Source organism: Cherax quadricarinatus, chromosome 64 (assembly GCF_038502225.1).
Source record: "Cherax quadricarinatus isolate ZL_2023a chromosome 64, ASM3850222v1, whole genome shotgun sequence".
In the NCBI taxonomy this organism is placed as follows: Eukaryota; Metazoa; Arthropoda; class Malacostraca; order Decapoda; family Parastacidae; genus Cherax; species Cherax quadricarinatus.
This window is the reverse complement of record NC_091355.1, coordinates 13,696,655-13,720,839: the sequence shown is the minus strand read 5'-3', so window position 1 is coordinate 13,720,839 and position 24,185 is coordinate 13,696,655. Positions and strand designations below refer to the sequence as shown.

Genomic DNA, 24,185 nt, shown 5'->3' with positions numbered 1-24,185 from the left:
TCACTCAAGGAAGAAAGATACATACTACCAAATGAAGATCGTGAGCAAGATGGTAGTGGCGAGACCCGAGGTTGCTGTGTTCTACAAGTCTTGAATGAATGGAGGCAGGTGGCGGTGGTAGGTGCGCGCGACTGTGTGGGTGTAGGCGGGGATATATATACAGCAGGAGACAGCCAGAACCTGCTACTCACACCCTACACCAGCAGCAACTGTCTACACGCTCCCTGTGCTCCGCTCACCTTATCGCATACCCGTAAACGCGACCCTGCCTCTGCCAGTTGGTTGCTGCTGTTGCTGCTGCTCCTGCTGTTGTTGCTACTGATGGCGTGTGCGGGAGAAGATTATATGACTTTAGATTAACACCTTAGCACAGTAAAATTACCCTTGGGTCTATAGATACACTGAAGGAGTGTTGGTTGCCGATTACTAGATGCTGCAAGCACTGTGAGGAGTTGCAAAGTCTCTTGTGTTGCAAACAGTGCACTACCAACATTTATTTATATAACCTTATTCTTAATATACTAACAAAATGCAATAAATCTTAGAACGTGGTTTGCGACAGAAGCACACCTCTGAGGGAGAGATTAATACGTCCCAACTCGGAAGACGGACAGAAAAATATCAACGCGTGAGAGAAACTTATTTCCCAGCAAAAGGACCCTTCGACTCTCTCCTTCTCGGACAATGTTTCTGTCCGCCTTCTTGCCCTTATTGCTGGCAGCGGTAGTCTCTCCTCCCTTTACAATGGCGCTGCTGCTCCCTCCTGAGGGTAACGACTACCCTTTGTATGACTTCCCCTCCGTGCAGTACCTCCCACACAACTCCCTCATCGAATACCAAGACCCTCGACTGGTCGACGACGAGAGAATGGAAGTAGCTACCAGGTCCACCTACCTGCCTCTCCCGCCCTCAGACTCCTCATCTTCATCTCTCTACCCCCAATCAGCCTCCTCCTCTTCTCCTCCCCTTCCGTGCACCGCTGAAGACATAGCAAGCATACTAAACATGGAAGACCTGGACAAAGTAATAAAGATCGTGTCGAAGCTGGAGGGAAAGAGTGTCAAGGAGATACTTCACAAACTGGCAGTCAAACATGGACTGCACTTCAAGGTAAGTCGCACTCTTCACTCCTCCTCCACGCCCACCCATATTCTCTTTATGAAACGTACAGTAAAACACGATTTTGAAAAGGGGGGCGGAAGAGGTTAACAATTTACTTCGTTCCTGAAAGCGTAGAATTAAATAAGAGACATTGCACAATATCTAAACTCGACTTACAAAGACTGATTTATCCTCTCTCACGTTGTTAATATTAATGTTGCCAGAGACAAGAAACAAGATTATTGGTGAGGTAATAAAGTAATTGAAATTCTGTGGTAAGGAATAAAAGCTTCAATGATCATTTTATACTGCTACGGTAGTGACAGTGATCAATGTATACTGCTATGGAAGTGATACTTATCACTGTATGTTATTACGATAGTGATAGTGATCGCTGTTTGTTGCTACAGTAATGATCATACTGGCATGGTAGTGACAGTGATCACCACATACATCTCCGGTAGTGGCAGTGACTATCACAACCTGCACTGTTAGTGGGCAGTGACCATCACAAACTGCACTGTTAGTGGCAGTGAACATCAAAAACTGCAGTGGTAGCAGCAGTGATCACCCCACACCGCACAGCTAGTAGCAGTGTTCACCTCACATTGCACTGCTGCAGCAGTGATTGCCCCACACTGCACTGCTGCAGAAGGGATCACCCCACACTACACTGCTAGCAGCAGTGATTGCCTCACACTGCACTGCTAGCAGCAGTGCTCACCCCACACTGCATTGCCGCAGTAGTGATCACCCCACACTGCACTGCTGCAGCAGTGATCACCCCCCACTGCACTGGTAGCAGCAGTGATCACCCCGCACTGCACTGCTGCAGCAGGGATCACCCCACATTGCACTGCTGCAGCAGGGATCACCCCACACTGCACTGCTAGCAGCAGGGATCACCCCACACTGCACTGCTAGCAGCAGTGATCACCCCACACTGCACTGCTGCAGCAGTGATCACCCCACACTGCACTGCTGCAGCAGGGATCACCCCACACTGCACTGCTGCAGCAGTGATCACCCCACACTGCACTGCTGCAGCAGTGATCACCCCACACTGCACTGCTGCAGCAGTGATCACCCCACACTGCACTGCTGCAGCAGTGATCACCCCACACTGCACTGCTGCAGCAGTGATCACCCCACACTGCACTGCTGCAGCAGTGATCACCCCACACTGCACTGCTGCAGCAGTGATCACCCCACACTGCACTGCTGCAGCAGTGATCACCCCACACTGCACTGCTGCAGCAGGGATCACCCTACACTGCACTGCTGCAGCAGTGATCATCCCACACTACACTGCTGCAGCAGTGATCATCCCACACTACACTGCTGCAGCAGTGATCACCCCACACTGCACTGCTGCAGCAGGGATCACCCTACACTGCACTGCTGCAGCAGTGATCATCCCACACTACACTGCTGCAGCAGTGATCATCCCACATTACACTGGTAACAGTGATCACCCCACACTGCACTGCTGCAGCAGTGATCACCCCCCACTGCACTGGTAGCAGCAGTGATCACCCCGCACTGCACTGCTGCAGCAGGGATCACCCCACACTGCACTGCTAGCAGCAGGGATCACACCACACTGCACTGCTGCAGCAGTGATCACCCCACACTGCACTGCTGCAGCAGTGATCACCCCACACTGCACTGCTGCAGCAGTGATCACCCCACACTGCACTGCTGCAGCAGTGATCACCACACACTGCACTGCTGCAGCAGTGATCACCCCACACTGCACTGCTGCAGCAGTGATCACCCCACACTGCACTGCTGCAGCAGGGATCACCCCACACTGCACTGCTGCAGCAGGGATCACCCCACACTGCACTGCTGCAGCAGGGATCACCCTACACTGCACTGCTGCAGCAGTGATCATCCCACACTTCACTGCTGCAGCAGTGATCATCCCACACTACACTGCTGCAGCAGTGATCATCCCACACTACACTGGTAGCAGTGATCACCCCACACTGCACTGGGAGCAGTGATCACCCCACACTGCACTGCTGCAGCAGTGTTCACCCCACACTGCACTGCTGCAGCAGGGATCACCCCACACTGCACTGCTGCAGCAGGGATCACCCCACACTGCACTGCTGCAGTAGGGATCACCCCACACTGCACTGCTGCAGCAGTTATCACCCCACACTGCACTGGTAGCAGCAGTGATCACCCCACACTGCACTTCTGCAGCAGTGATCACCCCACACTGCACTTCTGCAGCAGTGATCACCCCACACTGCACTGGTAGCAGCAGTGATCACCCCACGCTGCACTGCTGCAGCAGGGATCACCCCCACACTGCACTGGTAGCGGCAGTGATCACCCCACACTGCATTGCTGCAGCAGTGATCATCCCACACTGCACTGGTAGCAGCAGTGATCACCCCACACTGCACTGCTGCAGCAGGGATCACTCCACACTGCACTGCTGCAGCAGTGATCACCCCACACTGCACTGCTGCAGCAGTGATCACCCCACACTGCACTGTTGCAGCAGTGATCAGCCCACACTGCACTGTTGCAGCAGTGATCAGCCCACACTGCACTGTTGCAGCAGTGATCACCCCCACTGCACTGGTAGCAGCAGTGATCACCCCACACTGCACTGCTGCAGCAGTGATCACCCCACACTGCACTGCTGCAGCAGTGATCACCCCACACTGCACTGCTGCAGCAGTGATCACCCCACACTGCACTGCTGCAGCAGTGATCACCCCACACTGCACTGGTAGCAGCAGCGATCACCCCACACTGCACTGGTAGCAGCAGTGATCACCCCACACTGCACTGCTGCAGCAGTGATCACCCCACACTGCACTGCTGCAGCAGTGATCACCCCACACTGCACTGCTGCAGCAGTGATCACCCCACACTGCACTGCTGCAGCAGTGATCACCCCACACTGCACTGCTGCAGCAGTGATCACCCCACACTGCACTGCTGCAGCAGTGATCACCCCACACTGCACTGGTAGCAACAGTGATTACCCCACACTGCACTGCTGCATCAGTGATCACCCCACACTGCACTGCTGCAGCAGGGATCACCCCACACTGCACTGGTAGCAGCAGTGATCACCCCACACTGCACTGCTGCAGCAGTGATCACCCCACACTGCACTGGTAGCAGCAGTGATCACCCCACACTGCACTGGTAGCAGCAGTGATCACCCCACACTGCACTGCTGCAGCAGTGATCACCCCACACTGCACTGCTGCAGCAGTGAGCACCCCACACTGCACTGCTGCAGCAGTGATCACCCCACACTGCACTGATAGCAGCAGTGATCACCCCACACTGCACTTCTTCAGCAGTGATCACCCCACACTGCACTGCTGCAGCAGTGATCACCCCACACTGCACTGGTAGCAGCAGTGATCACCCCACACTGCACTGCTGCAGCAGTGATCACCCCACACTGCACTGGTAGCAGCAGTGATCACCCCACACTGCACTGCTGCAGCAGTGATCACCCCACACCGCACTGCTGCAGCAGTGATCACCCCACACTGCACTTCTGCAGCAGTGATCACCCCACACTGCACTTCTGCAGCAGTGGTCACCCCACACTGCACTGGTAGCAACAGTGATCGCCGCACACTGCACTGCTGCAGCAGTGATCACCCCACACTGCACTGCTGCAGCAGTGATCACCCCACACTGCACTGCTGCAGCAGTGATCACCCCACACTGCAGTGCTGCAGCAGTGATTACCCCACACTGCACTGATAGCAGCAGTGATTACCCCACACTGCACTGCTGCAGCAGTGAGCACCCCACACTGCACTGGTAGCAGCAGTGATCACCCCACACTGCTCTGCTGCAGCAGTGACCACCCCACACTGCACTGGTAGCAGCAGTGATCACCCCACACTGCAATGGTAGCAGCAGTGATCACCCCATTCTGCACTGCTGCAGCAGTGATCACCCCACACTGCACTTCTGCAGCAGTGATCACCCCACACTGCACTGCTGCAGCAGTGATCACCCCCCACTGCACTGGTACCAGCAGTGATCACCAAACACTGCGCTGGTAGCAGCAGTGATCATCACACACTGCACTGCTGCAGCAGTGATCACCCCACACTGCACTGGTAGCAGCAGTGATCACCCCACACTGCACTGCTGCAGCAGTGATCACCCTACACTGCACTGCTGCAGCAGTGATCACCCCACACTGCACTTCTGCAGCAGTGATCACCCCACACTGCACTGGTAGCAGCAGTGATCATCCCACACTGCACTGCTGCAGCAGTGATCACCCCACACTGCACTGGTAGCAGCAGTGATCACCCCACACTGCACTGCTGCAGCAGTGATCACCCCACACTGCACTGGTAGCAGCAGTGATCACCCCACACTGCACAGCTGTAGCAGTGATCACCCCACATTGCACTGCTGCAGCAGTGATCACCCCACACTGCACTGGTAGCAGCAGTGATCACCCCACACTGCACTGCTGCAGCAGTAAGCACCCCACACTGCACTGGTAGCAGCAGTGATCACCCCACACTGCACTGATAACAGCAGTGATCATCCCACACTGCACTGCTGCAGCAGTGATCACCCCACACTGCACTGGTAGCAGCAGTGATCACTCCACACTGCACTGGTAGCAGCAGTATCACCCCACACTGCGCTGCTGCAGCAGTGATCACCCCACACTGCACTGGTAGCAGCAGTGATCACCCGACACTGCACTGGTAGCAGCAGTGATCATCCCACACTGCACTGGTAGCAGCAGTGATCACTCCACACTGCACTGGTAGCAGCAGTATTCACCCCACACTGCAATGCTGCAGCAGAGATTACCCCACACTGCACTGATAGCAGCAGTGATCACCCCACACTGCACTGTTGCAGCAGTGAGCACCCCACACAGCACTGGTAGCAGCAGTGATCACCCCACACTGCTCTGCTGCAGCAGTGATCACCCCACACTGCACTGGTAGGAGCAGTGATCACCCCACACTGTACTGGTAGCAGCAGTGATCACCCTACACTGCACTGGTAGCAGCAGTGATCACTCCACACTGCACTGGTAGCAGCAGTAATCACCCCACACTGCACTGCTGCAGCAGTGATCACCCCACACTGCACTGGTAGCAGCAGTGATCACCCCACACTGCACTGGTAGCATCTGTGATCACCCCACACGGCACTGGTAGCAGCAGTGATCACCCCACACTGCACTGCTGCAGCAGTGATCACCCCACACTGCACTGCTGCAGCAGTGATCACCCCACACTGCACTGGTAGCAGCAGTGATCACCCCACACTGCACTGCTGCAGCAGTGATCACCCCAGACTGCACTGGTAGCAGCAGTGATCACCCCACACTGCACTGCTGCAGCAGTGATCACCCCACACTGCACTGCTGCAGCAGTGATCACCCCACACTGCACTGCTGCAGCAGTGATCACCCCACACTGCAGTGCTGCAGCAGTGTTCACCCCACACTGCACTGCTGCAGCAGTGATCACCCCACACTGCAGTGCTGCAGCAGTGTTCACCCCACACTGCAGTGCTGCAGCAGTGTTCACCCCACACTGCACTGCTGCAGCAGTGTTCACCCCACACTGCACTGCTGCAGCAGTGATCACCCCACACTGCACTGGTGCAGCAGTGATCACCCCACACTGCACTTCTGCAGCAGTGATCACCCCACACTGCACTGCTGCAGCAGTGATCACCCCACACTGCACTGCTGCAGCAGTGATCACCACACACTGCACTGCTGCAGCAGTGATCACCCCACACTGCAGTGCTGCAGCAGTGTTCACCCCACACTGCAGTGCTGCAGCAGTGTTCACCCCACACTGCACTGCTGCAGCAGTGTTCACCCCACACTGCACTGCTGCAGCAGTGATCACCCCACACTGCACTGCTGCAGCAGTGATCACCCCACACTGCACTGCTGCAGCAGTGATCACCCCACACTGCAGTGCTGCAGCAGTGATCACCCCACACTGCACTGCTGCAGCAGTGATCACCCCACACAGCACTGCTGCAGCAGTGATCACCCCACACTGCACTGCTGCAGCAGTGATCACCCCACACTGCACTGCTGCAGCAGTGTTCACCCCACACTGCAGTGCTGCAGCAGTGTTCACCCCACACTGCACTGCTGCAGCAGTGTTCACCCCACACTGCAGTGCTGCAGCAGTGATCACCCCACACTGCACTGCTGCAGCAGTGTTCACCCCACACTGCAGTGCTGCAGCAGTGTTCACCCCACACTGCAGTGCTGCAGCAGTGTTCACCCCACACTGCACTGCTGCAGCAGTGTTCACCCCACACTGCAGTGCTGCAGCAGTGATCACCCCACACTGCACTGCTGCAGCAGTGATCCTTGTCTTTTATGTCATTTGGAAACTAAAACTGGACAACATTTCGAATATGCGGAGTTAGTGTTGGTGCTAGTGTTGGTGCTAGTGATGGTGCTAGTGTTGGTGCTAGTGTTGGTGCTAGTGTTGGTGCTAGTGATGGTGCCAGTGTTGGTGCTAGTGATGGTGCTAGTGTTGGTGCTAGTGATGGTGCCAGTGTTGGTGCTATTGTTCTTGATAGTGTTGGTGCTATTGTTGATGTTAGTGCTGGTGCTAGTGTTGGTGATAATGTTGGTGTTATTGTTTGTGCTAGTGACCGTGTTCTTGCTAGTTACAGCAACAACAGACTGCTTTGGTTGCTACATTCTCCCAGTTTTGTGTCATACGTAAATTTAACTGTCATAGATATTAGCCCTATCTCAAGATCATGTTATGCACACTGTGAAAAGGAGAGGACCAAGAACCGGCCCCTCAGGAACCCCGGAGAAGTGTCTGAGTGGATAGTTATGACGAGCGAGGTTCCTTAGGAACCCCGGAGAAGTGTCTGAGTGGATAGTTATGACGAGCGAGGTTCCTTAGTAACCCCGGAGAAGTGTCTGAGTGGATAGTTATGAAGAGCGAGGTTCCTGAGGGACCGGTTCTTGGTTTTCTTTTCACAGTGTGCATAACATGATCTTGAGATAGGGCTAATATTTATGACAGTCGGTCTAATATTTATGACCAGTCGGTCTTTAATCCAATTGTCAAATTTGCCTCATATACTGTGTGCTTTTATTTTGGCCACCACTCTTGAACTGGTACCTTACCTGGAGTATACCTGGAGAGGGTTTCGAGGGGGTTAACGCCCCCGTGGCCCGGTCTGTGACCAGGCCTCGTGGTGAATCAGGGCCTGATCAACCAGGCTGCTACTGCTGGCCGCACGTAAACCGACGTAGGAACCACAGCCCGGCTGATCAGGTACTGACTTTAAGTGTCTGTCCAGCGACTTCTTGAAGACAACCAGGGCTCTGTTGTCGATTTTTTTTTTTTTTGTAAATTCAGTCTGCATCTTTGGGACTTTCAAAGTTTTTAATAAATAAAAAACAATGAATTAGTCAGGCATATTTTGCTGCAAAATCCTTGTTGATTTCTGGATATTAAGTTATTATGCTAGAGAAAATTAAAGTTTATGTCTCTGCTAACAGCCTCTATTAGTTTACCTGCAAGTGATGTTTAGCTGATGGGACGAACATTAAGTCATAAGTCTTGTCTTTCTTGTTGAACATTAAGGTAATATTTACGAGGTCTTGAGAGAGAGAGAGAGAGAGAGAGAGAGAGAGAGAGAGAGAGAGAGAGAGAGAGAGAGAGAGAGAGAGAGAGAGAGAGAGAGAGAGAGCCTGATATATATCAAAGATGAATCTTAAAATAAAGCAGGGTAGTAGTGTCAGACCAAGGCGACAAGTGATGGGTTATTTCTGACCAACGCTTGACTCGATATCTCTCGACCGAAGGTCACGTGGGCAGTGGGTCCACACACAAGCATTTATATTCAAAGATACTTGCGGTTTGTGTCGATATATAACGTACACACACACACACACATAGGTGAAGAGGCGGGGCCAGGAGCTGTGAATCGACCCCCGCAACCACAACTAGGTGAGTACACACACTGGGCTTAGTGCTAAGACAGTTACTAATCTTATTATATGTGAATCATCTTACCTAATCTGAGAACTACACCCAGGGTCCTTAACAAGGAAAATGATAGGTGCAGAGATTTTCAACAATATTTGTCCCAGAGGAGAGCAAAGGAAATGGACCTGACGACCTTAGAGCATAGGACTATGAGGTATAAGAAATGATGACAGGGCGGATAGGGACAGACTGAAGGACAAATCACGTGAGGGAAGAGAGTACAGATGGAGGCTTGTAACATAGATGAACCACAGGGATGTTTGGAGACACCTCTTCGGTTTCAAGGTAGTAAATAAGTGGACTGAGCTAGGTAAGGCAGGAGTACAAGCAACTATATGCACAGTTTCCAGAGTAGGTATGATGATACCCAAGAGGCGAAGAGCTAATAATGACGTTGATTGTATTTTAAGGAAGTCTGAGATGCGGGACACACACACACTTGTTTGAAGACGATGTGAAGCTAATGACAATACAAGTGAACGAGGATCAGGTAAGCCTGCAAGGAGATCTGGATAGGCTGCAAGCCTGGTCCGACAAATGGATCCTGGAGTTTAATCCCAGCAAGTACAAAGTCATGAAGATCAAAGGAGATCAAAGGCTGCAAAACTCACTCAAGGAAAAAAATCTTGGGGTGAGCATCATACCGAGCACATCTCCTGAGGTGCGCATCAACCAAATAACTGCTGCAGCATATGGGCGCCCGGCAAACTTAAGATTAGCGTTTGGACATCTAAGTAAGGAGTCATTCAAAACACTGTACACTGTGTACGTCACGTCCATATTGGAGTATGCAGCACCAGGATGGAACCCATATCTGGTCAAACACATCGAGGGGACTAGTCTTGTTGCAAAGGTTTGCAATAAGACTAGTCCTGGAGCTAAGGGGTATGTCCTACGAGGAGAGGTTAAGGGAAATCGACCTGACGATACTGGAGGACAGGAGGGATAGAAGGGACATGATAACGATACATAAAATACTGAGAGGAATTGAGAAGGTGGATAGAGACAGGATGTTTCAGGATGGGACACAGCAACAAGAGATCACAACTGGAAGTTGAAGACTCAGATGAGTCACAGGGATGTTAGGAAGTATTTCTTTAGGCATAGAGTTGTCAGGAAGTGGAACAATCTGGAGAGTGTAGTGGAGGCCGGATCCATACTTAGCTTTAAGAAGAGGTACAATAAAGGTCATGGAGCAGGGAGAGAGTGGACATAGTGGCGACAAGCGAAGAGGAGGGCCAGGAGCTGTGAATCGACCCTTGCAACCACGAATAGGTGAATACAACTAGGTGAGTACACATACAGGCACACACACAGAAATGGGAAAAATGACGAATAAAAAAAATTAAAATGAGGGGAGGTGGGAAGAGAAGAAGGTGAATCATTACTTAGAGGATATAATAGAAGTCTGAAGAACAAAATCGATGAGTTTTGAGAAAGAGGGTTAAATGCTCTCCAAATGGAACACCTGGAAATATGCGAAACAAAAAGAAGATAATATGAAACGAGAGAGAAGTACAATTATGGCTGAAGAACGAGCTTCAAAACTGGATGAGAAAATGAAAAATCTGAAGAAGACTAAGGATAAAATAGGGGAAAGTAGATGGGGCAGGAAGAAAAGGAGAATCAGTAGCAGAGAAATCAGAAAGACACGGGTGATAACAGACAAGGCAATCTGAAGAGAAAGACAATGGTAAGAAGATAAAGAGAGGTAACTGATGATCCGTGGACTTGAGGATGCTGATAGTAAGTCATGAAGTAGATGTCGGGAGTAGGAGGAATATGTAATTATATCGATCATGGAATGTATAAGAGGAGAGGAAGAATTAGAGCAAATGAAAAATTTCCAGAGGATCGGAAAGTATTCCCAGAGAAAACAACTCTCAAAGTAACCTTCTGGTGTAGATAAACTCGCGTACGTACAGTTCAGACCATTTGTGAGAGGAAACAGTTCACCGTAAGTGGCTTCTCCAGTCTTAATACAGAGACATCTGAAAGCAGAGTACATATAGTGGCTGGAGAAAAGTGACATGGAACAAGAGGGTAGTGGTAGAGCTGCGAGTAGTTGTTGAGTATCATGTAACGGAAGTATTCAGACTGGGTAGTATCCTGTTTGTCAAGAGTTTGCATGTGCTGATACTTCTGGATGTCTGTGGGGTGATGTTAGTGACAGTAATAAATTGTGCACATATTTTCATCACTTTCACGAACGATTAATTAATTAGGCTTATTCCACTGCATAAGATGTCTTTTATAGTTCCTGCGTTGGACACAAGCGTTTTTATGCGTGTCACGGCTTCAGGCTTATTTATGTTTACAGTGCCTAATTTCCAATATTCTACATTTCTTTTCGCACCTTCTCCCTTCCCTCGGGGTATTAGGGACACTCCCACACTAGTCATGGAGTCGTTATGTTTCTCAACTAATTTCTCCAGGGATATCGAAGAGTTAGTAGCTATTTTAACAGGTTTATTGTCGAGTTTGTTAGATACATTAGTTGCTACTTTGCTGACTAGCAGCATGTTGTATCTAGTAGGTCCCTCTGCAACCTCGATAATGTGAGGTATCAAGCGATCTGTCTTTGGTGGAGGCAGTGAACTGGCGCTTCTGGAGGGTGATGGTAGTTTGTGTCCTAAGCCTCTTGCACTTCCTTTTTTTAATATTTTTTGAGATCGGTGGAGGACCCAGAAATAACTTTTCCGGGAGCTAAACAACTCCTCCTTTGGAAGGGATACGGGAAATATTCCCCTTTAAGAGAAATCTGAAGAAAATTACCACCAGTTGGAGCCTGAGAAGGACTACTTGGAGAGACTTTATTGTGCAGGCGTCTTAATTGAGGTGTCATAAAAGAGTGAGTCCTAGCAGGAGGCAGTGGCAGATGCTCCTTCTTAAGAGTAGGTGGGCTATCCTAGGAGGGAGCTGCCTACCTCCTTCCTGTACCTCCACGAGGACACTGAGAATGGAAGCAACCTTAGCTCCTCGTAGCCCTTCTCCTTCCCTTGCACCTTTTCTGGTAGCTAAGACACCAAGAACCAGTGGTCTCCAGAACGAACGTCTGTGCTTGACGCGAAGTTCCTGTGGACAAGAACCAAGGACCATTAGAGTGGAAGCAACAACAGTTGCAACACCAGTACAACACCAATACACGGTTTACCAGGAAACAACAACTGTAACATCAGTACAACATATGAGGCTCACAGCGTACCAGGAAATAACTGCAACACCAGTACAAGAGACGAAGCTGACAGTGTACCAAGAAGCAACAACAATAACTGAGGGAGGACTATAACTCAGGAGGTTGAATGACGGAGACACACACTGCTAAACAAAACTGGCTACACCTGCAGTGTGGTGCTGCCCTACTCTATATGATAATTACACAGCGAGGGGAAAAAAGCTAGCTGTATTTCAGAGTAATATTACACCATGATAACAACCAGGCTGGTCTACTCCCTATGAATCTACCTATTTGGTGTTTGCCCATTAAGCAGATTCGAAATAATGACCATTTCCATTCGGTCTAATAAATACGTATTACGTGTATTTTCCATGAGGGTTTAATTAGCTATGAAGGACAAAAAAATACACAGCGGAAACAATACAGAAATTACATCAGTATTAAGATAAATAAACCAGCGGCCTCAGAGAGAAATCCCCCCAAAAATTTCTTGTGACCTTTCCATGTACTTTTCCGAGGTTGTGGGTCCCCACAGTTTGCACTAAGGGGGAAACCCCAACTATAAACCTACGAAAACTATATATTTATAGATTACCCATGCAGGTTAGGTTAAGTTGATCTGGGTTAGCCTATATTACTTTACGTTTAGCCGAGCTGGGTTATGGTAGTTTACATTGCACTGTGTTGCAGGATTATTGCTCGTGTTGCAAGAATGGGTTAAAAAATGTGAATCGTGTGGTCATGAAAACAGTTTATATTTTTTGCATAGTTGCAAGGCATGTGATATAACACAACATTATATCGTTTATATATAAAATATTTTCCGAAGAACACTAACTCATAGCAGATATATAGTAATTATATGTGACACTTTCAGTACAGGTCTAACGGGAGTAAACCTGAGATATAAGCAGACCAGGGAGTAGAAAAACTGAACAGTAACTTCCATCACATAGGCAATTAAACAGTAATTTCCATCACACAGTTAATTAAACAGTAATTTCCATCACACAGATAATTAAACAGTAACTTCCATCACACAGATAATTAAACAGTAACTTCCATCACACAGATAATTAAACAGTAATTTCCATCACACAGATAATTAAACAGTAATTTCCATCACACAGTTAATTAAACAGTAATTTCCATCACACAGATAATTAAACAGTAATTTCCATCACACAGTTAATTAAACAGTAATTTCCATCACACAGATAATTAAACAGTAACTTCCATCACACAGATAATTAAACAGTAACTTCCATCACACAGATAATTAAACAGTAACTTCCATCACACAGATAATTAAACAGTAATTTCCATCACACAGTTAATTAAACAGTAACTTCCATCACACAGATAATTAAACAGTAACTTCCATCACACAGATAATTAAACAGTAACTTCCATCACACAGATAATTAAACAGTAATTTCCATCACACAGTTAATTAAACAGTAACTTCCATCACACAGATAATTAAACAGTAACTTCCATCGCACAGATAATTAAACAGTAACTTCCATCACACAGATAATTAAACAGCAATTTCCATCACACAGATAAACAGTAATTTCCATTACACAGTTAAACAGTAATTTCCATCACACAGATAATTAAACAGTAACTACCATCACACAGATAATTAAACAGTAACTTCCATCGCACAGATAATTAAACAGTAACTTCCGTCACACAGTTAATTAAACAGTAACTACCATCACACAGATAATTAAACAGTAACTACCATCACACAGATAATTAAACAGTAACTACCATCACACAGATAATTAAACAGTAACTACCATCACACAGTTAATTAAACAGTAACTTCCATCACACAGATAATTAAACAGTAACTTCCATCGCACAGATAATTAAACAGTAACTTCCATCACACAGATAAACAGTAATTTCCATTACACAATTAAACAGTAATTTCCATCACACAGATAATTAAACAGTAACTACCATCACACAGATAATTAAACAGTAACTACCATCACACAGATAATTAAACAGTAACTTCCATCGCACAGATAATTAAACAGTAACTTCCATCACACAGATAATTAAACAGCAATTTCCATCACACAGATAAACAGTAATTTCCATTACACAGTTAAACAGTAATTTCCATCACACAGATAATTAAACAGTAACTACCATCACACAGATAATTAAACAGTAACTTCCATCGCACAGATAATTAAACAGTAACTTCCGTCACACAGTTAATTAAACAGTAACTACCATCACACAGATAATTAAACAGTAACTACCATCACACAGATAATTAAACAGTAACTACCATCACACAGATAATTAAACAGTAACTACCATCACACAGATAATTAAACAGTAACTTCCATCACACAGATAATTAAACAGTAACTTCCATCGCACAGATAATTAAACAGTAACTTCCATCACACAGATAATTAAACAGCAATTTCCATCACACAGATAAACAGTAATTTCCATTACACAGTTAAACAGTAATTTCCATCACACAGATAATTAAACAGTAACTACCATCACACAGATAATTAAACAGTAACTTCCATCGCACAGATAATTAAACAGTAACTTCCGTCACACAGTTAATTAAACAGTAACTACCATCACACAGATAATTAAACAGTAACTACCATCACACAGATAATTAAACAGTAACTACCATCACACAGATAATTAAACAGTAACTACCATCACACAGATAATTAAACAGTAACTACCATCACACAGATAATTAAACAGTAACTACCATCACACAGATAATTAAACAGTAAGGTGATAAAGACATCAAACATTCCACAGGGGGTTTAGTAGCTATGAGAGTTGAACAAGTTGGCAATCACAACACAGTGTTCAACAAGTTGGCAATCACAACACAGTGTTCAACAAGTTGGCAATCACAACACAGTGTTCAACAAGTTGGCAATCACAACACAGTGTTCAACAAATAACAAAAAATGCACAATACCGTGACTGGAACGATACACAAATAACCCGCACATAAAAGAGAAGCTTACGACGACGTTTCGGTCCGACTTGGACCATTGACAAAGTCACACTGTGACTTTATCAATGGTCCAAGCCGGACCGAAACGTCGTCGTAAGCTTCTCTCTTTTATGTGCGGGTTATTTGTGCAGTGTTCAACAAGTCGGCAATCACAACACAGTGTTCAACAAGTAGGCAATCACAACACAGTGTTGAACACAAACCAGCGGACGCTGCTACATCACCAGACAGACGACAATGGGTATCGCACATTAACATATATCCCAGGAAAACATGTCTCCTGAAGAACTTGACATGTGCAACATCTGGATATCTTTCATTTGTACGTAATCGTCATCCAGCGCCTTTATCAGTACGTAATCTGTTCAAGATGTTACACATGTGTCTAATTCTTCGTCTTGTTGGTACTTTATACTTTTCATATACATGTTTCCCAAGATAATATGTCTCCCAAGATAATATGTCTCCCAAGATAATGTGTCTCCCAAGATAATGTGTCTCCCAAGATAATGTGTCTCCCAAGATAATATGTCTCCCAAGATAATATGTCTCCCAAGATAATATGTCTCCCAAGATAATATGTCTCCCAAGATAATGTGTCTCCCAAGATAATGTGTCTCCCAAGATAATATGTCTCCCAAGATAATATGTCTCCCAAGATAATGTGTCTCCCAAGATAATATGTCTCCCAAGATAATGTGTCTCCCAAGATAATATGTCTCCCAAGATAATGTGTCTCCCAAGATAATATGTCTCCCAAGATAATATGTCTCCCAAGATAATATGTCTCCCAAGATAATGTGTCTCCCAAGATAATATGTCTCCCAAGATAATGTGTCTCCCAAGATAATATGTCTCCCAAGATAATGTGTCTCCCAAGATAATATGTCTCCCAAGATAATGTGTCTCCCAAGATAATGTGTCTCCCAAGATAATGTGTCTCCCAAGATAACGTGTCTCCCAAGATAATGTGTCTCCCAAGATAATGTGTCTCCCAAGATAATGTGTCTCCCAAGATAATGTGTCTCCCAAGATAACGTGTCTCCCAAGATAATGTGTCTCCCAAGATAATATGTCTCCCAAGATAATGTGTCTCCCAAGATAATATGTCTCCCAAGATAATGTGTCTCCCAAGATAATATGTCTCCCAAGATAATGTGTCTCCCAAGATAATATGTCTCCCAAGATAATGTGTCTCCCAAGATAATGTGTCTCCCAAGATAATGTGTCTCCCAAGATAACGTGTCTCCCAAGATAATGTGTCTCACAAGATAATGTGTCTCCCAAGATAATGTGTCTCCCAAGATAATGTGTCTCCCAAGATAACGTGTCTCCCAAGATAATGTGTCTCCCAAGATAATGTGTCTCCCAAGATAATATGTCTCCCAAGATAATGTGTCTCCCAAGATAATATGTCTCCCAAGATAATATGTCTCCCAAGATAATATGTCTCCCAAGATAATGTGTCTCCCAAGATAACGTGTCTCCCAAGATAATGTGTCTCACAAGATAATGTGTCTCCCAAGATAATGTGTCTCCCAAGATAATGTGTCTCCCAAGATAACGTGTCTCCCAAGATAATGTGTCTCCCAAGATAATATGTCTCCCAAGATAATGTGTCTCCCAAGATAATATGTCTCCCAAGATAATATGTCTCCCAAGATAATATGTCTCCCAAGATAATGTCTCTCCCAAGATAATGTGTCTCCCAAGATAATGTCTCTCCCAAGATAATATGTCTCCCAAGATAATGTCTCTCCCAAGATAATGTGTCTCCCAAGATAATGTGTCTCCCAAGATAATATGTCTCCCAAGATAATGTGTCTCCCAAGATAATGTGTCTCCCAAGATAACGTGTCTCCCAAGATAATATGTCTCCCAAGATAATATGTCTCCCAAGATAATGTCTCTCCCAAGATAATGTGTCTCCCAAGATAATGTGTCTCCCAAGATAATATGTCTCCCAAGATAATATGTCTCCCAAGATAACGTGTCTCCTAAGATTACATATCTTTCCTAAGATATACAGTGATAACGTATTCAGTTTTGACAATAAACAAAGATACATCGCCCTCGCTCTGCCCACAATACTACACCACGAAACGAATTATTTTTTGACGAAGACCCAAGGCCGGTGATTTTTTTTTCTGACAATTTTTCAACAATAAGAACCACAACATTGCAAATTCGAGGATTTTGTTGCAGCAGAGCTGGAGTTACTATTACGCGGGAAACTCCATTTTTCACGATGGTCTCTCATACAACATAGCAAAAACTGAATTTATTAAATATCAGATTCAGAGAGTGAAAGAATATAATAGATTAGAAGTACATGTGTGTATGTGTACATATATCAAGTGTAAGTTCATTGGCGTGTGTGTGTGTGTGTGTGTGTGTGTGTGTGTGTGTGTGTGTGTGTGTAAACTCATCTCTATGTGGTTGCAGAGGTTGAGTCACAGCTCCTGGCCCCGCCTCTTCCCTGGTTGCTACTAGTGCTAACCTAGCATGATGTTTATTTGTTTCTCAGACAACCCACCAACAACAAACCAAAACAAATAGAAAATAGGAGAGGTAGTGAGACACACACAGTTGTATATTTTCTATACTAATATAGATGAAGTAATCTCAAAAAGACTTGAACTAACGGATATTAAGAGATAAGATTTTGTCCGGAATTTTAACCCCGGAGGGTTAGCCATCCAGGCAAACCCAAGAAAGTCAGTGCGTTATTAAGGACTGTCTTATTTCCATTAGGGTCCTTAAGTCTTGTCCCTCTACATGTAACTCACATCAGTCGACCAACACTCAGGGCCAGCAGGTGTAAGGAAACAACGCTCAGTGTTTCCACTCTTGCTGGGGGTCGAACCACGGACACTCAATGTGTGAGGCGAGAGCGTTGCCTACCAGGCCACGGGCCACCGTGGGAAGAAACCTAATACAGTCTGTGTAGCTCAATCTAAACTTGACAAATATATTTTAAATGAGGTTATGTTCCAAGGAAACTACTGAGGCAAAATAGGGAAGAAATAAGGAGTGGCAATCCTATTTAAAAAAAAAAAGGTAACTGATATCCAGAACACGCTAGGTGCGTATATATAGAAGAAGCGTCTGTCTCGCGCTCAGTAAACGGAGGATCAAGCCTCCACCACGTCTTGCACTGAATGACCCACATGGGTTTAGCGCTTAACATGAATAATTCATTTATTTATCTAATTTGCACATATTCATGGCCTACCAATTTCTTTATATTCCTAGCTCTCTTTAACAGTTCTTTCCTTATTTGTCTAACTTTTATCCTTAGCGACCTATACTTATAATTTTTTTCTTATCCAACTCACTGTATAGTTTTGAATATTAAAATCCACTAAACATTCCGCCATTCCATGTGTCATTCTCTTTTTATTCATTGTTTCTTGCTTTTATTCCCCCTTTTTATACATTGCTAAAAACAATAACAACTTTTGTCTCTGTCAACAGTCCCTCTGAATAGTTTAAAATTGTTTGCAATCTCCTTGTTTATTTCTAAACTAATGTTTGTTCTAGCAGTAATCTCTCCAGCCATTATCACGTGCTCTTCTCCCTGTCTATGTGTGTGTGTGTGTGTGTGTGTGTGTGTGTGTGTGTGTGTGTGTGTGTGTGTGTGTGTGTGTGTGAGTGTGAGTGTGTGAGTGTGTGTGTGTGAGTGTGTGTGTGTGTGTGTGTGTGTGTGTGTGTGTGTGTGTGTGTGTGTGTGTGTGTGTGTGTGTGTGTGTGTGTGTGTGTGTGTGTGTGTGTGTGTGTGTGTGTGTGTGTGTATACTCACCTATTTGTACTCACCTATTTGTGGTTTCAGGGGTCGATACATAGCTCCTGGCTCCTCCTCTTCACTAATCGCTACTAGGTCCTCTCTCTCCCTGCTCCAAGAGCTTTATCATACCTTGTCTTAAAACTATGTATGGTTCCTGCCTCCACTACATAACTTGCTAGGCTATTCCACTTCCTGACAACTCTATGACTAAAGAAATACTTCCTAACATCTCTGACTCATCTGAGTTCTCAACTTCCACTTGTGGCCCCTTCTTGCAGTGTCCCTTCTCTGGAACATCCTGTCTCTGTCCTCCTTGTCTATTCCTCGCAGTATTTTGTATGTCGTTATCACGACTCCCCTAACCCTCCTGTCCTCCAGTGTCGTCAGACCGATTTCCCTTAGCCTTTCTTCGTAGGACATTCCCCTTAGCTCTGGAACTAGCCTTGTTGCAAACCTTTGCACTTTCTCTAATTTCTTGACGTGCTTGACCAGGTGTGGATTCCAAAATGGTGCTGCATACTCCAGTATGGGCCTGACGTACAAGGTGTACAGTCTTGAACGATTCCTTACTGAGGTATTGGAACGCTATTCTCAGGTTTGCCAGGCGCCCATATGCTGCAGCAGTTATCTGGTTTATGTGCGCCTCAGGAGATGTGCTCAGTATTAAACTCACCCCAAGATCCTTTTCCTTGAGTGAGGTTTGCAGTCTTTGGCCACCCAGCCTATACTCTGTCTGTGTTCTTTTCCCTTCCCCGGTCTTCATGACTGCATTTGGCGGGGTTAAATTTAAGGAGCCAGATGCTGGACCAAGATTCCAGTCTGTCCAGGTCTCTTTGTAGTCCTGCCTGATCCTCATCCGATTAAATTCTCCTCATTAACTTCACATCTGCAAACAGGGACACTTCTGAGTCTATCCCTTCCGTCATGTTATTCACATATACCAAAAACAGCAATAGGATTGTGTGTGTGTGTGTGTGTGTGTGTGTGTGTGTGTGTGTGTGTGTGTGTGTGTGTGTGTGTGTGTGTGTGTGTGTGTGTGTGTGTGTGTGTGCGCGCGTGTGTGTGTGTGTGTCTGTTTGTCTGTGTCTGTGTGTGTGTCTGTGTGTGTATGTGTGTGTGTGTGTATGTGTGGTGTTTGAAGAGAGAAAGGGAATGAGGTAAGGGCTTGATGTTGCAGGAGAAAAGGCTGAGGAAGGGGGTTTAACTGTAATTAATCTCAGCATTCCCCAGGGTAAGCCTCCCTCTCATCTATTGTCCTGAGCATCGCTTCAGAATTACCATCAAACCAACGGTGCTATACCAACCACCTCATATTTACCAACAAGATGAGTGATAATACTGGAAGGCCATTCATCTGTGCTTCATTTCGACGCCAAAGCGCTAAGGAATACACCATATTGTGTGCGCTAGAGGGAGGGGAGGCTGGCGTGCTCCCGGAGACACAAGATGCTGTGTAAAGGGATTAAACAAAATACGTAAGCTTAGAGCCATTAGCATGTAAGGTGGAGGAGGGGGTGGAGGAGGGGTGGAGGTGGGGGTAATGGAGGGGGAGGAGGAAGGGGTGGTGGAGGGGGTGGAGGAAGGGGTGGAGGTAGGGGTGATGGAGGGGGTGGAGGAGGGGTTTTGGAAGAGGAGGGAGATGGAGGGTGTTCTAGGGTGAGGTCGGGGGGATAGGCTAAGGGATTAGGAGGAAGAGAGACAGGAGATGAGAGAAAGTCTAGTGAGAGAGTGAGGGAGAAGTAGGATAAGAGAGAGAATAAGTGAGGCAAAGTAGATATTGTGAGGAAAAGGAAATAAGATTAAAGAGTGAAGGAGAGAAAGCAGGGTGAGAGGACGAGGAAGAGGAAATAGGGTGAGAGGGTAAGCGAGAGGCAGTAAAAATAAATTAGATGTAAAATCATAACATTGACACATATCACACTGCAACAAGGTGTGTGTGTGTGTGTGTGTGTGTGTACTCACCTAGTTGTACTCACCTAGTTGAGGTCGCAGGGGTCGAGTCCGAGCTCCTGGCCCCGCCTCTTCACTGGTCGCTGTGTGTTAGTGTGTTAGTGTGTGTGTGTGTGTGTGTGTGTGTGTGTGTGTGTGTGTGTATGTGTGTGTGTGTGTGCTTGCGTGTGTATGTATGTGTGTATCTTTTCGTCAGTGGCCTAGCTGAGACGATGCCTGGCGCTGAAATATTCAACAATTACGTGCGAAACGTGTCCAAAATACATGTACTGCGTCTGAATGAACCCTGAAACAGGGTAATGGTAAATATTTAGAAAGAAAAAACTGATATCAAACATGAAGGAAGTTGCTAACTGGCCCCTAACTATTGTCAAGGGAAACTTAGTAAGTTACTTTAAACACTTCGTCTGCAGCCTGGCTGTGGTGCCCACACTAAACTGTGTCGAGGCACCAACAGCCTCCCTGATCAGATCGTCATCCAGGAAGCCTGACTGTAGATGCGAGTAAACAGTTGTCCTATAAAAATAAGTCACAATACCGTGACTGGAATAATACACAAATAACCCGCACGTAGGAGAGAGGAGCTTACGACGACGTTTCGGTCTGACTCGGACCATTTATATGTCACTCTAACACAATAATTAATAATTCGCCATAATGATGTACGGTATAGCCACGCTTAACAAATATCAAAGTGGACTCTTGATATAACCAGTTGCAGTGAGTGGATCAAGCTCAACTAATCGACTATAGGCAGCTTCCGAACTAACGTCTCGCCTCCGCTCATCACAACAACCTCTGCAGAGTATGTTGAAAATGGCGTAGTATTCTAACATGTTGTTACAGTAAGGTACAAATGCAATATTTGGACAGCTTTATTCTTGAAATGTTTCGTGTTAGGCTGCACTCTCTCGCCTGCGTGTTGACTGATGAAGCCTACAGCGGGGGCGAAACGTTTCAACAATGAAGATACGTAACTGATGCACATGTGTCTTACTTATCCTTCTGATGAGTATAACTACACCAATATTTCTTCACTATAACTACACCAATCAATCAATCAAAGTTTATTCTCTATAAGGATTACAATGCAGGGTTTGCAGATTTTGGTTATTGTGTGGTTTACATGTAATAAAATACTAATTACAGAGGGGGCCACTAGAACACCTAGCATGGCTAGGCATTTCGGGCAAACTTAGATTAATTCTTAACCCTAAATTATTACAAATTATGGAGTAAGTTGGCTAAATACCAAGTGACTAAATACTAGTTTGTGAGTTTAGCAATGTGAATGCGTTTGTTTTGGCACAATACATAGTTTCTATATTGGAGTATCACAGGCAAACTTATGACTAGTTAGGAATCATTATTTTAAGATAAAGATATGTATTTCTGTGCTTATAGTCAAATGGGTGAGTGAGTGTAAGTGTGAACCACCAGGTGTTTTTTATGTAGTTAGTTGACGGGGTGTATCAGGGAGATAAGATGTTTTCTAACGGTAGTTTTGAAGGTGATGAATGTGTCTGCAGTTCTAGAGTTTTCAGGTAAGGTGTTCCAGATTTTAGGGCCTGTGACATACATTGAATTTTTGTAAAGGTTTAGTCGGACACGGGGAATGTCGTAGAGATGTTTGTGTCTGGTATTATGCCTGTGGGTCCTGTCGCAACTATCAAGAAAGCATTTTAGGTCAAGGTTAATATTGGAATTTAAGGTCCTGTATATGTAGATTGCACAGTAGTAAGTGTGGATGCTCTGAACAGGGAGTAAGTTTAGATCTATGAAGAGTGGGGGGGGGGGTGTTGCCAGGGATGGGATTTAGTGATTATTCTTACTGCAGCTTTTTGTTGAGTTATTATTGGCTTTAGGTGTGTTGCTGCAGTTGATCCCCAAGCACAAATAGCATAGGTGATTCATGGGTAAATGAGTGAATGGTATAGTGTGAGAAGGGCATTTTGCGGCACGTAGTATCGTAACTTGGAGAGGATCCCAACTGTTTTGGATACTTTTTTTGTTATGTGTTGGATATGGGTGCTGAAATTCAGGTTGTTGTCGAGGTATAGGCATAGGAATTTGCCCTCATTATGTCTGGCAATTAGAGTGTTGTCGATCTTAATGTTAAGTTGCGCAGCACCTGCTCTGCTACCAAACATAATATAGTAGGTTTTGTCAGTGTTAAGCGTAAGTTTATTGGCTGTCATCCAAGTCGATATTTTGATCAGCTCCTCGTTAACAATGGTGTTGAGGGTGGCAAGATTAGGGTGAGAGATGACATAAGTCGTGTCGTCAGCAAAGAGAATGGGTTTCAGGTGTTGGGATACGTTTGTAAGATCATTGATGTAAATCAGGAAGAGCAGGGGTCCAAGGACACTTCCCTGCGGAACTCCAGTATCTAGTGGCCGTGTTGATAATATATCTTCATTATAACTACACCAATATATCTTCATTATAACTACACCAATATATCTTCATTATAACTACACCAATATATCTTCACTATAACTACACCAAAATATCTTCACTATAACTACACCAGAATACACAGAACATTGAGGGTGTTGTTTGACCCCAATGTAAATAAGTCACCTTGTTTAACTTCCTTGGATAATCCTAGATAATTTATACATGTTACTCTGTAAGATAATTGTAAACATCTAAAACTACATAAATGTACTGAAATAATCTTAGTAACTTGTCAGTTATGATGTATACATGGTAGTCTCATGAACAGTGAAGTTGTGGATCAATCCACTTCTCCACAGCGAGGTTGAGGATCAATCCACTTCTCCACAGCGAGGTTGAGGATCAATCCACTTCTCCACAGTGAGGTTGAGGATCAATCCACTTCTCCACAGTGAGGTTGAGGATCAATCCACTTCTCCACAGTGAGGCTGAGGATCAATCCACTTCTCCACAGTGAGGTTGAGGATCAATCCACTTCTCCACAGTGAGGTTACGGATCAGTCCACTCCTCCAGTGAGGTTGAGAACTGATCCACAAACTGTAAAGTGAATGAAAGGGAGGGAGAGAGAAAGAGGGAGAGACAGGGAGGCAGAGAAAGAGAAAAGGAATGAAGGAGAGGGAGGGAGATAAGGAATGAGGAACACTGAGGGAGACGAA

General features: G+C 45.7%; 1 protein-coding gene across 2 annotated transcripts in view; it reads left to right on the top strand.

Moving 5' to 3' along the window:
* Positions 1–200: 200 nt before the first annotated feature.
* LOC128700049 (uncharacterized) overlaps positions 201–24,185 on the top strand; it is a 108,750-nt gene continuing 84,765 nt past the window's right edge. For both annotated transcript variants that reach the window (XM_053792992.2, XM_070098798.1), the window contains exon 1: positions 201–1,110. In XM_053792992.2, the coding sequence (XP_053648967.1) occupies positions 685–1,110 (426 nt within the window). In that variant the 5' untranslated portion in view covers positions 201–684. The remainder of the gene's footprint in view (positions 1,111–24,185) is intronic.